This window comes from Melanostigma gelatinosum (assembly GCF_949748355.1).
Source record: "Melanostigma gelatinosum genome assembly, chromosome: 21".
Lineage (NCBI taxonomy): Eukaryota > Metazoa > Chordata > Actinopteri > Perciformes > Zoarcidae > Melanostigma > Melanostigma gelatinosum.
This window is the reverse complement of record NC_136654.1, coordinates 20522164-20541248: the sequence shown is the minus strand read 5'-3', so window position 1 is coordinate 20541248 and position 19085 is coordinate 20522164. Positions and strand designations below refer to the sequence as shown.

The window sequence follows — 19085 nt, the reverse complement described above, 5'->3', positions numbered from 1 at the left end:
GGCATTTCACCTGAAGCTAAGGCTTCAGGTGAAATGCCTCTGGAGTAAATTACACGGTCTTGCAGCCACCGCCGAAGACAGCCCAACGTGTTCATTGTGTTTAACCTTTCTTGTAGTGCGATTTGTATGCTTGATGGGATGTGTTGTCCTCAATTGGCTCCCTCCCGCTGAGGCGTGGCTCATCTCTGACTGTCTCACAAGCCGGGGATCGTGATTGCTACTTAACGTTCAAATGCCTGGACAGCTTGACAGGCAGCTGAGGTTAAGTGGGCCCAAGTGCCTCTTTTTGTCATTGTTTCAAAGCTATTGTTAATTGTTAACTTGACTCTGTGATTAGTGATTGAGGTACTCTCTAGCTACCAGTGTACAGGGCCAGGCCTAGTTTTAATCCCTAAATGCACACACATTTGGGATTCTGTCATTTAGAGACACAAAGTGCAAGGGTGCTGTATTGAACTGTGTTTAATTTTACTTCTAAACAATACTGGCCGGTCGTGAGGTTTTTATTTTCCATTTTTGGTTTCTTTAGAGTAAGTTCTTATTTTAAGAGTCCTCTTTTATATTGAACACCCACAAGCCCCTTTCATTTGTAGTTTGCCTACATTTTCGTTTTTGTGTGTTATCTAAGCTCCTTAAAATGAAATGAAATAACTTTATTTTTACCAAACATATCTTTATGTTGCCTCCCTTTCCTTTCACGAGCTGGGTTGTAACACATGGGCAAGAAGAAGCAAATGAGTAAACTGGACAACAAACTGTGACTAACTGTTGGTTTGCTACTTAAAGCAGAGCAATAAATGTTCTTTGGCTGTGTCAGTTTTTATTCAGGTGTGCTCAATTATTACATAAGCTTACTAAATCATGCTATACAATATGGTGCAGTATTATTACTGACTGAAGTTAATTTCATAGTCCAATCCATGACAATCGGTGACTGATTGAGGCTATTTTGCAAGCATCAGCACTATTGTGATATGTAGCGCTTCAGTATCCTGCCTTATTACAACATTTCATAACCACACATTATTAACTATTTCAGTCTTTAAATATTCAGAAGTAACCCTCTTAACTTAAACTCCTCTGTATAGCGTTCACACGCTATCATGAAGGAACTGCTGGTTAATCTTCTCTGTGAAGTACTGATACAAATGAAATTCCAGGTCGCTGCTGAAGCGCAGAATACACTTAGAGTTCATTGCGGGAGAAGCTAAACTGTCAAACAACATTTGGGGGAAAGCGGTTCAATTTAATAAGGAGTCTGGGTTTGGATAATTTCCGGTACATTTCATTTATTTGAGCCAGGACTCTCTGGTCACTCTGACACGCCTTACAGCGCTGCAGTACTGAAAATGAAACTCATTTTTGTTTAACAAGACCAATTCAATTAACCCAAGCTACATTAACTCCCTCTTTACACTGTGCCATTACTTTCACTTTGTCGACATTGCTTTTCTTTTGTCTTCCCCTGAAGTGAGTAATTGACTTTGGCGGGAAACTTTCGTGTGGCCCGGTACCCCTCTTATCCAGGTACACGAACACGTACACACATTCTTAGGGTCTAATGTTTCTTTGGAGTTGCTCTAGCCCTTGCCTCATCTGTGCATTTTGTGACCCACCTGCTTGCTAAAACCACTTTACAAATAAATCGTACATGAGTATCTGTCCCAAATGCATCCTACACAATTTAGATCTGAAGCCCTGATAAAATATCCTCTCGCTAACGCACACTTAGAATTTCATTGGGCTCAATGCCATGATGGTAAAGTGCTCTTTCTGCAGAGCCGGGGGCATACTCTACTAATGTGGTGCTGGCTTGCATCACTCACTTGTTGCGGCGGTAGAGAGCCATACACGCCACTCCAAGAAGACAGATCCCGGAGGCAATGCTGAAGATGGACAGCACCTGCCTCTGGTAAGTGTCACCACTCTCTGCGGAGAAGAGAATACGGTTCAGGCCATAGAATTTCTACCGTGACACAAAGGATATGCGCTGTGGCTGTGATTGAGCCGGGAGAAAGAAATGTATCATGAATTAACATACTGAGCTCACACAAACAGCGGACGGACGTACACACACACACACACACACGGCCGCACACAGACATCCGCCCACAATCTGCATTAGCATAAAGCGACCGATGCTGCTGTCGGTAAATGTCAGTGTTTGAGCATGGGATAGGGACATGGCAGACACAGGCAGGGCTCAGTGACATGTGCTAAGTGAAGTGTGGTAATCATTTCGTTCAGACACAACCCAGCAGGCAACACGGTGGACTGTCTGCACAGCAGGGGCCACACCGTGCGTGCGTGCGTTTACTGTATGCGTGTCCTCATTCAGAGACTGATGGCGACAGGGAATTAGCAGCAAATGAATGCTCCCGGAGTTCCTTGTCAGACCCCTGCACATCAACGGAAGAGGCTTACGGTCACAAGCAACTGGGACAAGCAGCAGTTGATCCGAGCAGATATCTGTCTGACTGAGGAGCTGCATAGTGCAGAGGGTGACGGTGGGACATGCACTGGCTTATCACAAACAAATTGCCTGTAGTGGTCAAAATGAGCACAGTCTAAAACCTGCAACTACTAAGTATGTGACTGATCCACTGCGGAGAGTTGGATAGACCTCTCTCTGTCCCAATGTCTTTCATGACCTTAAACACAACCTCCTGTGACGTTACTCAATCAATCAAAAACAATAAATCCCCCCAGTGTCTGATCTCACCAACATGACAACAGCAGGGTGAAGTGCAGAACACACCCCCCCCCCCCCATGACCTTTGAGGGCTTGTCTGTGGCTTTTTACGCTGTCAGAGAACTGTCCTGGGAGGTCTTCTTCATCCCTTCTTGTCTACCCTGGTTTATCAACTTCCCCTTACTCTTGTTTTAAGGGCACAGTTGGATAGCCTCTTGCGTTTAGCTCGCACTGGAGTGCAACCAAGCACACTGTTCACCATTTTTCCATTTATTTTCTTCCTCTGCATTACATCAGTGCTGCAGCAACACATGCAAAGGGTGGTATGGTGTAACTGAGTTCAAACTGGAAGGAAACCTTTTTAATATTAGAATGCTTCTGGCAAAAGATGAATATACCATTTGCACATGACCTGGAGTTACAATATGTGGAGATATACAGTCTATACTGCCCACTCAGCTCCTGTGAAAAGGAGGCAGGCTGGGTTGGAATTAAAATAGAGCCAATGTAAAGAAATGCTGCAGGGCTGGTCAGCTGTGACACACTATTGCTTATTCAACACTGGTAAGCTGACAAACAGCTTTGTGGATACTTTTGGTCATACTTGTGGTGCAATAATTTGGCAAATAATCGGCTTAAAGTATTAGGTTTCAAAATGTTGTTGTTTTGGCTGGCATATTATGACCTCAACAAGAGCAATTTGGAGTGTGACTAACTAGTTTAGTGAGTTTACATTGTGCCAGTGGTGGGCCGTCAGGGCCTGCAAGGCCTTCTCTGCTGGCCTAAACAGAATCACAAAGCTGTATATATTTTATAATTTCATAATTTTTCTTAAATACACATGTATTGTAATTTATAAAAATATTTTCCCATGATCTTATTTTCTCATTGCACAGCTACTGTCTTCCTCAGTTGCTCTGCTTCCAGTGCAGCTTGTTTTAAGTAGAGCTTTTATCCAATCAGATCTCACCTCGAGGTAAGAACAGAGACCCAGGCCTGCAGAGTCTCACCTGCATCCAGTGCAGTTTAAGTGAATGGGGACGATATTGTTGATTGTCATATTCTTCAACCAATCAGATCTTTAGTTTGACATGTTGGGCGTATTCTTTGACGTGATAGTGGATCTGTCAACAAGTTTGTGACTCACTGATTCTTGAGCACCCTGTAATTCCTCTGGGATACAGCAGTGCATATTTTCATGCTTTACAAATGAACAACAGAAGTTGCCTCTGTTCATGAGTGATCTGTCTCTTGTATATCTGTGTCCCTGCAGCCTTTAACCATCAGTGAAATGACCTCTCGACGGTTCTATCTTTGAAACATATGGGAACTATCTTTTCCTGCCGCCACATCATCAGTGCTCATGATGTGCGGCACCACCTGAGACGAGCCTCTGCCTTGTTCGGATAGATGACATGGGCCTTTCCAAAATCTGAACATAAAAACAGCTGTCTACAAAGCTCTGCTGAATGCTGAAACGGAACGAACTGAGCATCCTCAGCTACATTGGCTAAGCCATGTCATATGGACACGAGGACAACACAATCCCATATGGCCAGCTGTGCCATATAGCAACCACACTATACATGGTCAGGAAAACATGCTACGATGAAGATCATGCCAAAGTATCCATGACAAAATGGGTAGGGGTATTTTGCCTGAAATACATCAGGGCAAACTAGGGAAACACAGAGAGCTTCAGCAGCTGGGCCCAAAATAATTACAAAAAAAACAAGATTATTGAGCGTACTCAAACCCACTTCAACCAGAGCTTTGATGTATTCTGACGGTGTTAGATGTCACATATTGGACTTGTATAACAGCTATCAAAAGATGCATTTCTAAAGCAGAAGAGGAAGTCACAATGGAACACAATGAATAAGCAAGTGAGCATGCACAGTGCTTTTCACAGGCTAAAAAAAACTACCTGCACTTCAGTCTGCCATCTGTCCGGCTATCAATCGATCAATCCTGTTCTCATTTTCTCTAATGCATCCGCCCACCCGCAGGAGCATTCTGGACTAATTTAGTCCCCAGATTAAAATCACTGAACTGGGGAATGTTGTGTGCAGGGCAGGCGTCTGCTTTCAGAGCGCCTGCTATTTCCTGGTGGAAGTGTGTGGTGTGACGGCGGTGTATGAAGCCACGCGAATGGAAAGCTTCACAGCATGCAATGTTTGGTTATCATGTATGCACAAAAGGGAGCCAGAGAGCGAGGAATAGATGGCAAAGAGAATATGCTACGAGTGTGGTACTGTAGAGGCGGTGTACAATTCGATTGTATATTCCCTCTGGACAAGGAGCAGCGTGTGATTATTAACGAAAGCTGGATAATTTGTTTTTTTAAAAGATTTGTTAACTCCCTGGAAGGTTGAAAGGTACCCAAAGAGGTTTAAATTGTATTTCCATTGCATTTGTATAGACCGTTTGATCACTGAAAACAAAGACAATATTTATAAAATGCAACAGATTCAGGATCTGCTGCTAAGCTGAATCTACATACGCGGACTGCTGCATTGTGTCTTTACTTCTCCATCGTCTATATCGCCACTCTTCTTCATGCAGAAAGCGTACTCTGAATTCACCACAACGGTGTTTCCATGGCGACTGGCCCGTGTTAATTTTCCAAGGTGAGCGGCCTTGTTGTGCTGTATTGTGTGTTTGGTATGTGGTGTTTCACAGACGTGAGGCACATTAACGAACACTCTCCAAACAGTCAAAGAAAAGTTGTCTTACCCATGAACTCAATCCCAAGTTCATCCGCTGCTCCATTCACGGCCAGATAGCAGCATGAGGAGAAGGGAGGGAATGGGTAAACAGTGAGGAGAGAGAGAGAGAGAGGGAGGGGGGAGAATAAAACAGTTACAACATGATGTGCCACTATCTTACTCAGAATTCACCTAAGGGAGAGACACATGCTGCAACTAGACCATAAAGTTGGTTTGACGGCTTTCTCTGACACGGCTCTCCCTTGTGCACCAGGTAATGAGCCAGGCCGCCCCAGATGCTTGGTGTGCTTTTGCGAGACACACTTTGATTTCACACAGCCTACAGTGGCTTTGAATAAAGAAAGAAAACAACAAAGATATGGGGGCTGAGAGGATTAGAGGAAGGATCATGAAAATAAAAGTTGAAAATGACATATCATGTCGCTTAATGTCACCGACGTTGCTTTGCACGAGGCTTATGTATTGATTTGAGCCTGAGGTGTCGCAGTAGTTGTCAATAGCTGGTCACTTTAAGACTAACACACATGTTTACATGCGTGCGCAACTGTAGGCATATGCTGTACTCTTGTCTGTATGTTTTTGTCTCCCCTACACACACACACACACACACACACAGTCCTTCTTCATGCAGTTAAGTCTTTTCTCCCCAGTCCCAGTGCTGGGTAAACCGATAAAAAGTAGGACTCGTGTTCTTTCCATCCTGACAGTGCCCCTTTTTCATGTCACTGTAATGTAATCTCATTTAAATTAAAATGAAAACCCTCACTCGTAATTGCTTTTCTGACAGAGGTGGTCTGAGTTTTAAATAGAATGTGGCTTGCCAAGCTCCTGACAGATTAAGTAGCGGGCACTCTCAAAATAAAAAAAAAGAAATAGAAAAGGCTAACAGAGAGAAAAAACAACATCTGTTCTCGGATGCATTTTGATTGTACATTGGGAAAAATATGTTAAGCCAGTGGTATGAGGAAAAATAAAAACACCGCAGAGAATGAGTGAGTTTCACATAAATGACCGATGAACATTTGGATGAATGGATTTATCATAATTGCATAAGGTCATCTCGCTCTATTAAGGGGTGTGATTTGAGGAAATTGGTATTTTTATTGAGAATGGTCACATTTGAAATACAGTTGGCAAACGTAGAAGATTTAGGGGACGTTTCAGAGAGCATTTGATCCTTGGTGTTCAATAGAAAGCCAAGTATTTACTCTATGACTGCCTAACAGACTCCTAATGAGGGAAGGGGATTTCCACGATTCCTGTGATAACCTGTGAAAATAGAAACAAAGGCAGGTCTGAAATCCCCTGATCAATCAATCGATGAACAAATGAATTCATGTTTGTAATTAAATAGGAAGTAAGTGTCATCATGTTTTTACTGAACACAATGTCAGTTCATCCTTTTCAGATTATATCGCGCAGATTATTTATTACACTCTCCTACTGATTCATAGTCGGTATAATAACAACTCACAAATTAATGATCAAAACAGTCAATTCTAGCCTGCGGGCATTATGCTTTTCGCCGTTGGGAGTTTTGAGTTATAACTGCATGAGTAAGATGCCGACGACACTTTAGTTGCTAGGCGCTTACTGTCACTGTGGAACAAACTCTCGGCAAGGCCAAAGAAGTGAATGCAGCATCTCACTGATGTCGCCTGATCTGTATTATCCATTCAAGCCTCTCTCTGTGATTGCCCATGGCAACAGCCAACACTTTCCTCCCCTCTAAATCGCCCCGACTGTCACATCCTGTGCAGATGATGTCATTACAGCACTGATACACATCCCTCGTTCTGGCACTGCCTTGTCTGGAGACATACACCGATCATAATACATGCAGGCTCCCAATCCCATGCACTGGCAACTCAAAGCTCGCCTGGGAATCACTTACGCCGTCTTGTGGGAGCCTTGAGCAAGCGTGAAGAATACCTGTGCATTATGTCAGAGGCTCTTGGCCCGATTAAGAGGCAGAAAACGGGCAGGTGGGAGACAATGGCAGAAGTGAATCAAATCCTTAATCCCCGCCTTCGTTTGAGTGAGCAGGGAACTGGGAAGCCAACGTGTGTGTGTGTGTTATTGAACTCAATATCCTGTGCGGCTACTTACTCCGACTTAATGTCTAGCAGAGATAAATAGTTCAAATTTGAGGCTTGCCTACTTCCTCTTTGGAAATCAGCTGAAACGAAAAGCCGGCTCGCCTCCCTCCCTTTCCTCTTCAATCTTCCACCAAACATCACATATGTAGCCTCAAAGGCGTAACCAGCACAACTAAACCAACATTAGTTGCATGCCCTTACCTGTCCCATAGACTATATTGCAGCCTTCCTACACTCCCATGTTTTCAATGAAACACCCCGCCATGTTCCCACTGTGCACCAATATGCAAGACCATGGCACCTTCTCTCCATCTCATCTCCAAGGCTGAGTTCACAGCAGAGTAGTTATAGTGCCTGACAGGGAGCCTCTTTGTCCTTTTGTTCCTGGGCTTTTCAGATGTGCGCGACAGTCTTTCTACCTCTGTAAGGATGTGTGTATGACGGAGTGGCAGTGTGTGTGCAAAGCCAGTGCAGGACTGCTCTGTTGAGTGGCTGCCTTGCGGCCAGTCAATACCAAGACAAAGCGTACGAGGCGATGATGATTTGTGACTGTGAGGAGACACAGAGATTGATTTTTTACCAAAAAACGAAAGGTTAAAAGAGAAAAATGTGCGTGGCAGATGAAACTTTGCTCTTCCCAGCGTGTGATTTGTGTCCAACGCTGAAGATGTAGTATTAAACTCTGCTTGTAAAACAAGCATGTAAAAACAAACCCGCTCACACACACACTGACACACATACTGGACTGAATTGAATTTGACTGGAGCTCGTCCCACTTGTAGTTGCTGATAGTGTGTGCATGTATGCCTGCATGTTATCATATGATTTGGCTTCAGAATGCAGGCTAATCCTCAAAAGCCTTGGTAATCTGGGTACATTTTAGATTACTTTGTCTCAACAGAGATCAAATTAGGCTTCCTTGCGTGCACGCGTGGGGTACTTGTCATTTTTTCCCATGCTAGAAGATGTTAAGGATGAGTTCATGATACAAAATTACGACTGATTAAGATTTCTTAAACATGTTTTGACAAAGCTTTAATGAGCATTTCTTCTTCCCTTTTAGCTATTGTATATTGTAATATGAATGTCATTTTTTTTTCTCCAGTACTTTCAAGAAAAGAAGAAGAAAGAGAGCTCTTGCACCCCAATAACGAGTGTACTCTCACTAGCTCCCTTGCTCATGCCTCGAGGAAGCACAGTGTCGAGTGTAAAAGTTGTTTGGATGAGCGGTTCTCGAGAAAGCTGCAAGCAGCAACACAGCAGGCCGAGCGTTCCACTCGTTCAGAACAGGCCGGCAACGTTTGAATGCTCACCGCATTAGCAACTAACTCCTTGCTTTCCATGAGATTCTTATATTTTCATGACAAGTCTGGCAAGGCTGCACTTAAGATCATATCATATTGTTGGACGCCGGATGTGTATATATATATATATATATATATATTTATATATATGTAGTGTATGCAGTGGGGGTGGATGGGGATGATTCTGATGATGAACAGTTGACTTTAGAGAGTATACATAAAGTCAAAGTTTTGTGTACATTCAGTAATAACTGTGGAAATGTTATTCCATACATTTATTTGAATCCATTTTTATTCCCCCCCCAAGGTATTTTGAACTCCACTTGTTTGTAGTTTTAGCTGGAGACAGTAACTTTCTTTTATTATAATGTAATATAATGACAATACTTTAAGGAGATAATCTCATTTTCAGGTTCATTCTTGTATTTGAGGTTATTTGACAGTTTGTGGGTAAGCAGGCACCCCAGATACCCAAACATTAATGATGTCAAACCTTTCTTTCATGCTTGATTTTTTTGGTCAAGGTGACTGAATATTTTTACCCCAACAGGACTCAAGAAATGATGTTCCTGAAACACAGTTTTTTAGTCTGAAAGGTCTTTTGTTTCTTTAATTGACTGACAAAATCAATCCACTTCAATTTTCTGCTTCAATCCTGCTATATTTTGAAATAGGAATCTTTTCCCAAGAATCATTTTGCGTTGAAGCGTTTTCAGTATGCCCATAGACTGCAGGAAATATAGTTTCTAAATGTGTAAATATCAACAAATGTATGTACAGCATATTCTATTGCAGAGTCTTAAACGATGTGCATACAATACCTTTTACAACAAACAAAGCATATTTTAGAATTTGCCTTCTGAAGGCGTATTGTCTTATACATTTTAAATGAATGCAAATGTACCATGAATGTTTTGTAATCTGCTGTATTTGTTTCCTCGGGTGTCCATTATTGTGGAAAACAATACAACTCAGTTTATCTCAAAGAGCAAACATAAAATCTCCTGACCTGGACACGCACGGAAATTGATGTCTGCCTATAGAAGATAAAATACATTCCACTGTGAGAACTGGCTGCGATGAGGGAGAAAGAAACATGCTTTGTGACACTGGCTTGTGACCCCATTAATGGACTCTCAGTGGGCCTGGTGACATCAAACAGAAGGCAATAGAAGGTAAGTTTTCTCTCTGACTCTTGGTGCAGGTAAGCCAAGTCACTCCATAAAACAGTGTGAATTTGTAAAGCCGCAGCCTCATGGGAAACGCTCTGGGCCACCAATTTCTCTTCCTTGTACCTCTGACTTTTGCTTTATTTTTTAACTACTCTACACAGCTGTCATGGGGCTTCAAAGACTCCTGGGGAATAGTTTGTAATCAGGAATAGGAAACTATTCCTTCCTTTCAGCGAGACGAAAGCAAAGCCAGATTAAAGACTGTAATAAAAGATACAGGAGGATTTATGCACATGTTTTAATATCTAAATGGTAGCTCTGTGCCTATGTGGGCCAATAAAGAAACGCAGTCTCATGATATGCATTATGACTGTCTCTTGTAACTAAATCATGTTTCAGTGCTGTAATAATGTCCAAATTCAGATTAAAATGGAAATATCCACATTATGACAGTATTAGTAAATGTATCACCACGTGTTATGAAAAAATAGACTGGATGGAAATCGATAATAATGCAGCAACTGAAATATCTGTTCTTATGAATGAACTTCATGTCGCAGATCACTACACCGATATAGTAGGGTGTAAAATAGAAAGGAGAGCGTACTTGGGTCTGACAAGATAGCCTCTGTCTTGGGTACAAACTGGTCACAGCGTAGTCCATGGTAGCCTTCCTTACACCTGTGTGTGAGAGAGAGAGAGAGAGAGAGAGAGAGAGAAAAAGAGAGACAGAGAACAAGATCAGCAGTAAGACAAACCAAGCAAAAAGTACCAGAGTACAGCATGAACTATCGGCTGAAGACTTCCAGATCAGGAAAGTTGAGAAGAGGAAACCTAGAAAGAAGACGAAAAGGATGGTGAAACGTTGAGTGCTCACCGTGGACTGAGGTGGTAGAGGGTGATACACAGAAACTGTCGAGAGGGGTGGGGTGAGAAGAAAGAGAACGGAAGGGGAAGATAGTTTGGGCAGGCCTAAGCAGCGTCTGCAGCCTCACTGATAGCACATGACTGACAGGAATGCCAGGTCCCAGTGGAAGAAATGGGGTACTGGGATGGAGAGTACTTGGCGTGATGCAGACAACTCAAGATCTACAGTGGAAGGGAAGCTGCCATAGTTGGAACTCTCATATAAACAACGTCCTGGCACAGTCCAGATATTTGCCTTCATCATCAATTAAATATCTCTCCACTGTTGACGCCTGCAGATCCCTCAGCAACTGTCATAAATATATCCAGCGAAATGATGACATTTTCAAGTTTGGCTGGGTATGTTGCAATATCTCAGCAATACCCTCATCGTTCGACATTATCATACATGTATAATTCCCGTGAATGATTGAGGATTTTTACCAATCCTGTGCTATTACCTGAACGAATTAAAGAAGGAAAAAAACACTTGAATAACATACTTGTTCTGTTAGAATGAAATTTGTGAAGTTACGCAAAAAAATCAGGTCATAAATATAAAGTTTGCTGTTGTCCCTCTGCACTCAGCCCCAGTTTGGCACAATCCTCAATAGTTTTTGTCTCAAAGAGGACTTTTTTTAGGAGCTTTTTTTATTCCTATCGTCAGTAGTGGCCACACTGAGCACATTCAGTGGGCTGATCCATCCCTCTGCTCTTTCACGGCTTAGGGGAGACAATTGTGGGATTTGCTTTGATGTGTCTCTGTCAACATAAACTTGTACTTGAGTGAGCGATATGTCAGAGTTGTCTATATTTTCTCTATTCCGTCGGTCAATGACATATTGTAGGTAAACTGCAGGGATTTGCTGCTCACACATTATCCGTCAATATCTGTCCGGCACATTTTCCACCAGTGACACCGCTCTCTCACATACAGTATAATGTCCTGAGATGAGTGACGGGCAGAAGTCGACCAGTCGCTCAGCTCACGATCTGATAAAAACAACAACAATGCCAACAACAACTGAGCTATGTAAAACAAACTGAGCAAGCAATGCAGATCACAAGTTGTTAAAGTTGGATAAGAGTGAAAACAAAGTTTTTACATCTCAAGCTGCAGTTTCAGCTTCCATTTGTTCAGTGTGTCTCAGCTCAGTGTAGTTTATTATACCTCCTATTTCCTCTGTAATGCAGTGTGGAACTGCACAGTTGATGCAAATGAATAGGATACTGTATATGGTCCTCATATTTTGTGCTGGCTCAAAGCTGACAGTGGTGCTAATGCACCTGCATCTTCTTTTTTCACTCGGTGTCTATATTTTGCACCTGTTTGGTGATGTCGTGGCTCCAAAGTCAAAAATGCTCCTACTATGGTAAGTTAAGTGTCGTGAAGATTAGGTGGCACAATTTTGGTGTTCTTTTTTGCCTCGATGAAGCTTTTAAGATATACTGAGTGATTTTTTGTCCACTGAGAGACAGTGAGAAGCATCTCTAAACACAACACTGACATATTTTATTCATCAATTAAGTCTATTTGGCAAGTGATATTCACTCTTAATGAGATCTTTTTCTTATCATCAACCAGAAACATCTGTCTCTTTAACTGTTAAACGTTCCACTATGTTCACCAGGTGGTTTTTCTGTCTGTCTTTTGGTGCTGGAGAGCTAATAGTGGGTTTGTAGCGCTTTTCTTTGCTGAAAACAGCAGCCTGCTGCTTCTGGAAACGACAGAATATGAGAGCGTGGTGAGTTAATCAAATCAGTAAAGTTTGGTGCCAGAAAACTCAATCAATGACTTTAAAGAGATTGCAGTTCTTCATACAGCTGATCTGCTGAGTCGTTCTTCATTAAAAGTCATCCTTTCTCCTCCCATCACATGTAGCCATTTGTTCCATTGTAATTATAAAAAATGCTGATTATAGCCACTTTAAAAAAAAAAAATCTAATTGAAAGATGCAGAAAACATTTTAAATCATGGGTGTGCTAGAAAGTGAGTTTGAAAAGCTTTTGCAATCTCAGTGCCGTTCACAGAGATCAGCACTGCTCTCAAGCTGCAGGGCGTGATCGTCGAAACAGTCAATTTGTGTTATGTGGCGATAAAACCTCTCTAACTGCACCTTTTAAACAGAGCAACTCATTACTGTTCAACTGATGTGTGAAAAATACCCTTGAAAAGCCTCAAAACTCTTCATTTCATCTATAAAGTAAAAAACAAAAAAACCTTGATAGCTATCCGCTCAGGCAAGTAAAGGGGAGAAAGAAGTTGATTCTCTCCTGTTATTGTCTCTCCCACAGACAGACTTCTACCTTTTAATCGGACTGAAAAAAATGACTCCTGCAAAGTCTTTGGCACGTAGAAACAAATAAACGAGAATATGTTGTTATGTTGTCCTATAGAGCAGCACACAGAGCTACTAATAGACCAATAATACCTAACAATAATATGACAATGTCTTGGTCTGACAATTGGAAATGCTCCTTAGTAGAACAGATATGATGACCAAACTAATTGAAGAATTCATTGTTGGCAAAACCGTGTTATGCAGATAAGTTCCTTCTATTCATACATATTACCCGGCTCTAGTTCACATTTGTGAGCGAGGGCTGGTTTTGTTCATCATTTGCATAACACAGCATAGTACAATACAAGTGTCTGTGCTGAATAGCATTAGTTGCATTCTCATTGTTCACAATGCACTCAGTGTGCATCTTACAAAAATAAAAACAGCCAAAGCCAACATGATTTAATTCAGTGATCTGAAAAAAAACGCTTTGAGAAAAAATATAAATCAGAATATCACCATTAAATCAGACCACACGTTTTACAGTGGAATGGAATATGGAGAAAACAAATGTCAAATGATGCGCAAATTAAAGCTGCTTTTGACGGAAGTAATTAATACAAGGCCACAGTGGGACTTCAAATAAGAGAGAAGCTGAAGTTTCTGACACACACTCATCCTACATCCAATGTTAAGTTGCCAAACACACATCACAGGAAACAGAGAGCGTTGCTGATGCTGATACTTTCCGGGTAGCCAGATACAAACTTTGTGCATCCCGTGGTTCGCAGTAAAAAACTGATTCCCTGGTTTGGTATGAAACTCAAGCACTGTCCCTTTTTTGTCAGACTGCCAGTCACACTCAAACAGCCAATGGTGTACCGTAAAAATTGAGGGAGGAACCCAATGCGACCACACAGATTTCAAGGGTAAATCGTCTCTCCCCTGCCATTGCCTGGCTCTGCCCTGTATCACCTTCTCTCCCTGGGTGTGAGCTGAGACGCCTTGTTAGCATTCTGAATCACGAACCCAACGGCAGAATGCCTGTCTGGCTGTCTGTTTACGGCTGGGCTTGCTTTCTGTTTGTCTGAGAGTCTCCATCTCTCCCCTCCTTCCATCTTTGTTGCACTGTGAAACAAGCTCAGCCGTCCCTCAGTGAGATGCAAACAATGCCTTGTGAATGTGTTTGTGTGAACATTGCGTCGAATGGATGATAAACAACGTGAGATGATGAGGCGCTTTGAGTATGTGTTTGGGCGTGTATCTTCCAATGAGGGCAATGGGGGAACAAGAGCTTGTGTTCGTGTACGTGTGAGTCTGAAAAGGGGGAGAAATCGCAAAGAGAACCCAGAAGTGTTTGTGTGGATCGGGGTATATTGCGACAGCTTTCTCAAGTGTGTGTGTGTGTGTGTTTATGTCCTGCAGCCGTTGTGTGCATGAGCAGCAGGACTCGGAGCATGTTTCCCCCCCCCCCCTCCGGAGCCGTGTCTACCCAGCTGCCTTTAACACATGTTCAAGTCACGGAGAAAACACACCTCTGAGTCTGTAGGATGACAGAGGGGTGGGGAGCGCTGCCTCAGAACTAATCACCACCCTTCCTGTTAATTAGCATGAAGAAAAATGGAGGATAGTTTGAGTGCAAGGGGAGGGAAAAGAGGTTGAAGGAGGAGAGAAGGGATGGGTGTGGGATCGTGTCAACCAAACTTTTCATTTAATCCCTGACGCCCATGCATATTAGCATCCATATGTCACATAAAAAAAGTCCAAATGAGCTACAGTTTTACTGTGAGTAGACTGGATGAACTCAGGCGTGTAACTTACTCTTTGATACACAATATTTAGTGGCCATTGATCATTTCCTCTCACTTTTAACAGCATCTGTTGACAACCAGTTGCAATAAAATGGGCAATTCTGTTGCACATAGGGAACGTTTTACAAGAAAATGAACAAGACCCGATGAGGTAATCAATGTTACTCACATGTCTGTGCAGTAAATACGATTTTCTAGCCGAGCATAAAGTTTGGAAACAGGGTAAAATTATGCCCAGTCAAGAAATAGTCGCCTGCCAACATACACAACCCCCCATTAAAGCCAAAACATGTGGCTTTTATGCTTCGGTTTTCGTATAGATTAGAAAAGAAGATATAAGGTGTTACTGTTAGTGACTTTTAGAGGTGCAGTTAGGCCGATGTTTGTCACCTTTGGACAGAGTCAGGCCAGCTGCTTCCAGTGTTTGCAGTCTTTATGCTAAGCTAAGATCACCAGCTCCTGGCAGTATCGCTTCATGCTGGACATGAGAGTCGTATCAATCTTCTCATCTAACTCTTGGCAAGAAAGCTAATTAGCATATGCGCTGCAGGAATTACCATCCATTCCGGCTTAATTAAAAGCTGTGGTTCGAAGTTCATTATTGACCTCAGTTTCTGCATCTGCTAATGGAAAGCAAGTGATTGAACGCTCAAGAACAGGTGCTACGTGGACCTTGTGTTGAGATTGTATTCTCAATTGAGTAATTCTTCGTATTACGTAAGCGATCCATCCAAAAGCATCTAACACGGAGACAATAAGACATCATTCAAATACAAATGTAAATCTGTTTTTGTATTTTTGTTGAATGTGTAAAAAAGGGAAAAAGGACACACATGTTAAGTAAATTAACATTAAATCCATGTTTGTAGCTTCATATATTAAATGTTATTCATTAAATATGGCAACTGTTGTTTTTCGTGGTGTCTAAATTCTGAGTTTCTGATTGAAGCAAATGGTTTCTGTCGTGTCGCTGTGTCGAAAATTCCATCTCTGATTAGAACACTTGGCATCCCGCAGGGTTCAACATTATGGTTCCGCCACTTCAAAAGGAAATGGGTATAAGCACAGTCAAAGCCTCACACTCAACATAGAAAGCTTTCCAACAGCATGTCTTGATGTATCCGGGCTATATGACTCAAGCTGGCTCACCCTGAACTGCAGGACATTGCTGTCATCAGCTTGTTAGCTCCGTTTGCCAAAATGAAATGAAGAACTTATTTTTGCTGGCATAGACCCATGACTCATGGCATACGACAGAACCTAAGAAGAGCCAGCGCGCGCTACTTAAACTTGCCACTTGATCATATCTACGCATGACGACTGGGGAGTTAACAGAACGCATCTACTGAATCCATTTTCCCTGAATTACCTGATTCTTATTCCAGGAAATGCCTTTCTTCAGTCTCTCTATCAAAGGCAATCATTATTTGGCAGCAGGGCTTCTTGCCACACTCAACAGGCAAATGTATCACACTGCACCAAGTCTTTTGACTCACTGCCACATCTCATATTGCATACCAACTGGTGCAGTTGATGTTGATAAGTATTCCTGAATTGGGCGTTACCCTAATTTCCATAAATGTACCTACAAGTCATGCATAATAAAATCATAATTTGCAGATGCATGGCCAGCACAGATGCAATATGGTATTATGTTAATTGCTAAATATTGAAATAAATGATTAAAAGTCCATTCACTGTGTGGGGATGGTGAGGACTGTGGTATTTTAACTTGGTCATTTTTGAGATATAGACCGCGATACCGACCTGTTATATGAAGTGTATAAATACTGTAGAGGAGGAAGATGAGGGAAGGCAGTTGAGTGTGCATTCGCTTTCCACCGCAGCCTCATTTTTACCACTGGAAGGTCGAGATGACTAACTAAAATCCATTTTTTATGAGCAGAAAAGAAGTAGACCTCTAGTGATCTAATTCCTTTTATAATAAGAAAATACACACAAAAACATATCACACCCATAGCACACACACACACACACACACATACATATCTCTGCTTCACTCTCAATATCAAAGCCTATCAGTGGCTGACACGTCTCTCATTGTTGTTGATGGGATACGAGGGAAGAATAGGCGATGAGTTGGCTGCAATCTGCCCGGATTGTTCGATGGTTAAAAGAACAAACATGAAACAAATGCCTCCAATAAAGACAGCCCTCTACCTTTATCGCATAAGCCACACATATCTCCATCCGTCTGTTTGCAGCAGTGCAGCAGGGGAAGGCACGGCGGACGTGATTTATACCTCGTGCGGATTTGATGGATGTCTATTCCTGTGTGTGAGCTGTTTACATGCAAGACTGATATGCCGCTGCCAGCATGTGTCTGTGTTGGAAACTTAAATGCTTCACCGAGAAGAGGCCAAGAAAGAAGTGAAGCGAGAAGGATGGCTGTCGCTGAGCGACTTCTCTCTCCGTAAAAAAATAAGCGAGAATGCGTGGATCTAAACAAGATGCGGGCACAGCGGTTAAATAACTGGCATCATAAATTTAGGTAGACCTAAATACTTTGATGACAAAACAGAGCATTAATAAAGCGGTTTCATTGTCTGGGGACATTTGATGTATGATATATCGTGCTGTGATGCTGTGATTAAAATCTAGATTGTCAGTCAAGCAACCGTTTGTCTCAGATACTGCGCATGCTAACTCTACGGGAGTTAATTCGAGCTTCATTAGGGTCCTGACTAATGAGCCACTTTACTGTTGGAGTAAATACATTGTTCATAAAGTTTAGTAAGGCTATACTGTCCTCACTCCTTTTTTTAAGGTTTCACTACTTTTTGGATGTTGTCCCGAAGACATTTTGCTGGTGAAAAGTGTTTATAGTACGTTGCATTTTCTTGAGCCATCGTCTGCTATAATTGCTGCTGCAATGTCCCCATTTCGCTGCAGGGATCGTGACAATTTCATCAGCTAAGACAGTAAACAAGGCTGCTGCAACCATTTCATTCATCAACATAAATCCGAACCAACTAGCAAAATAAAATATCTCAATCGGCGCGTGGCAGAAAAGTGCAAAACACACAGCACACAATGTTCTGGTCTGGTGTGCTCTATCTCGAATGCTCCAAGTCGTCATTAAGCTCTTGGAGGATGAAGACATAAGCAGGGCTGAATGTGAAACTGGATAGCTGGCACTGTATCACGCAGGAGTGCGCACTACATCACGACGGTGCTCCCGAGCTGCGAGTCTGTAACAGGTGCTGTTTCAAAGGACTAGAGATAAGAGAGTGGATAGAAAAGGGTGAGGGGAGACGGACACAGTGAGGGGGGGGGGGGGGGGGGGTTGCTGCTGAAGGGGATGTATTCCTCTTCATCTTTAGAGATTTCTTTTTGCATTCTCTCTGCGGATGTGTGCATGTGCACACAATTGCAAAAAATATACTGGCAGACTGGGGAACACTATTGTGTTTTGAAGAGCTTTAGTACTTTCAGCGTCCTGACAAATAAGGATGAATTTTCCCAGCAGTCCGTACAGGTTTGGAGATTTGCACTTTCAACCCTGTATAATTACGAGACATCTGCATTGTGTGCTATTAACCACCGCAAGTAACCTTCCACGCTTCCCACCGAGTGATTCATCATTTAAAAGTGTATTGCTTGAATATGTCCATACAAATCTAACAAGGCAAATCGGGGGGGGGGGGGGGAAGATAACGTTATCATCAATCAGCTCTGTTTCGTGGCGATGATGATCATCTGGTGTGTTTGCAGAAGACTTGCTAAATATCATCAATTAACGTGGGTCTGTCATTAAGAGGTGCCGCAGCCAAAGAACAGCTCACAGGGTGGAAGCCACGTAGATAACAGGCGACCACCGAAGCCGTGTTGTTATTTGCACCGTGTTTTCGTGAATGATGTCATATGAGTCATTAAAGAGACCAGAAGACAAGCTGGGATGTAAATAAAAGCAACACATTTCTCCATAAGTCGGTTTCACCGTAAACTGAATTATGATGGATCTGTCCCTCTTGCTCTTATGGTGTGCTGCTCACTAAAAATGGAGCATTTGAGTGCAGGGGATGCAGATACAGGCTCACGACTTCACGCCGAGTTGCTTTTCGATGCC

The 19085-nt window shown here is 42.3% G+C and overlaps 1 protein-coding gene across 1 annotated transcript in view; it reads right to left on the bottom strand.

Annotated features, from left to right (window-relative positions):
• The window catches only part of nrg3b (neuregulin 3b), a gene marked incomplete at both ends in the record, with an annotated part of 185185 nt that overhangs the window by 14126 nt on the left and 151974 nt on the right, over nucleotides 1-19085 (bottom strand). The window contains 3 exons of the mRNA XM_079293078.1: nucleotides 1827-1929; nucleotides 5429-5455; nucleotides 10604-10677. Of these exons, the coding sequence (XP_079149204.1) occupies nucleotides 1827-1929; nucleotides 5429-5455; nucleotides 10604-10677 (204 nt within the window). The remainder of the gene's footprint in view (nucleotides 1-1826; nucleotides 1930-5428; nucleotides 5456-10603; nucleotides 10678-19085) is intronic.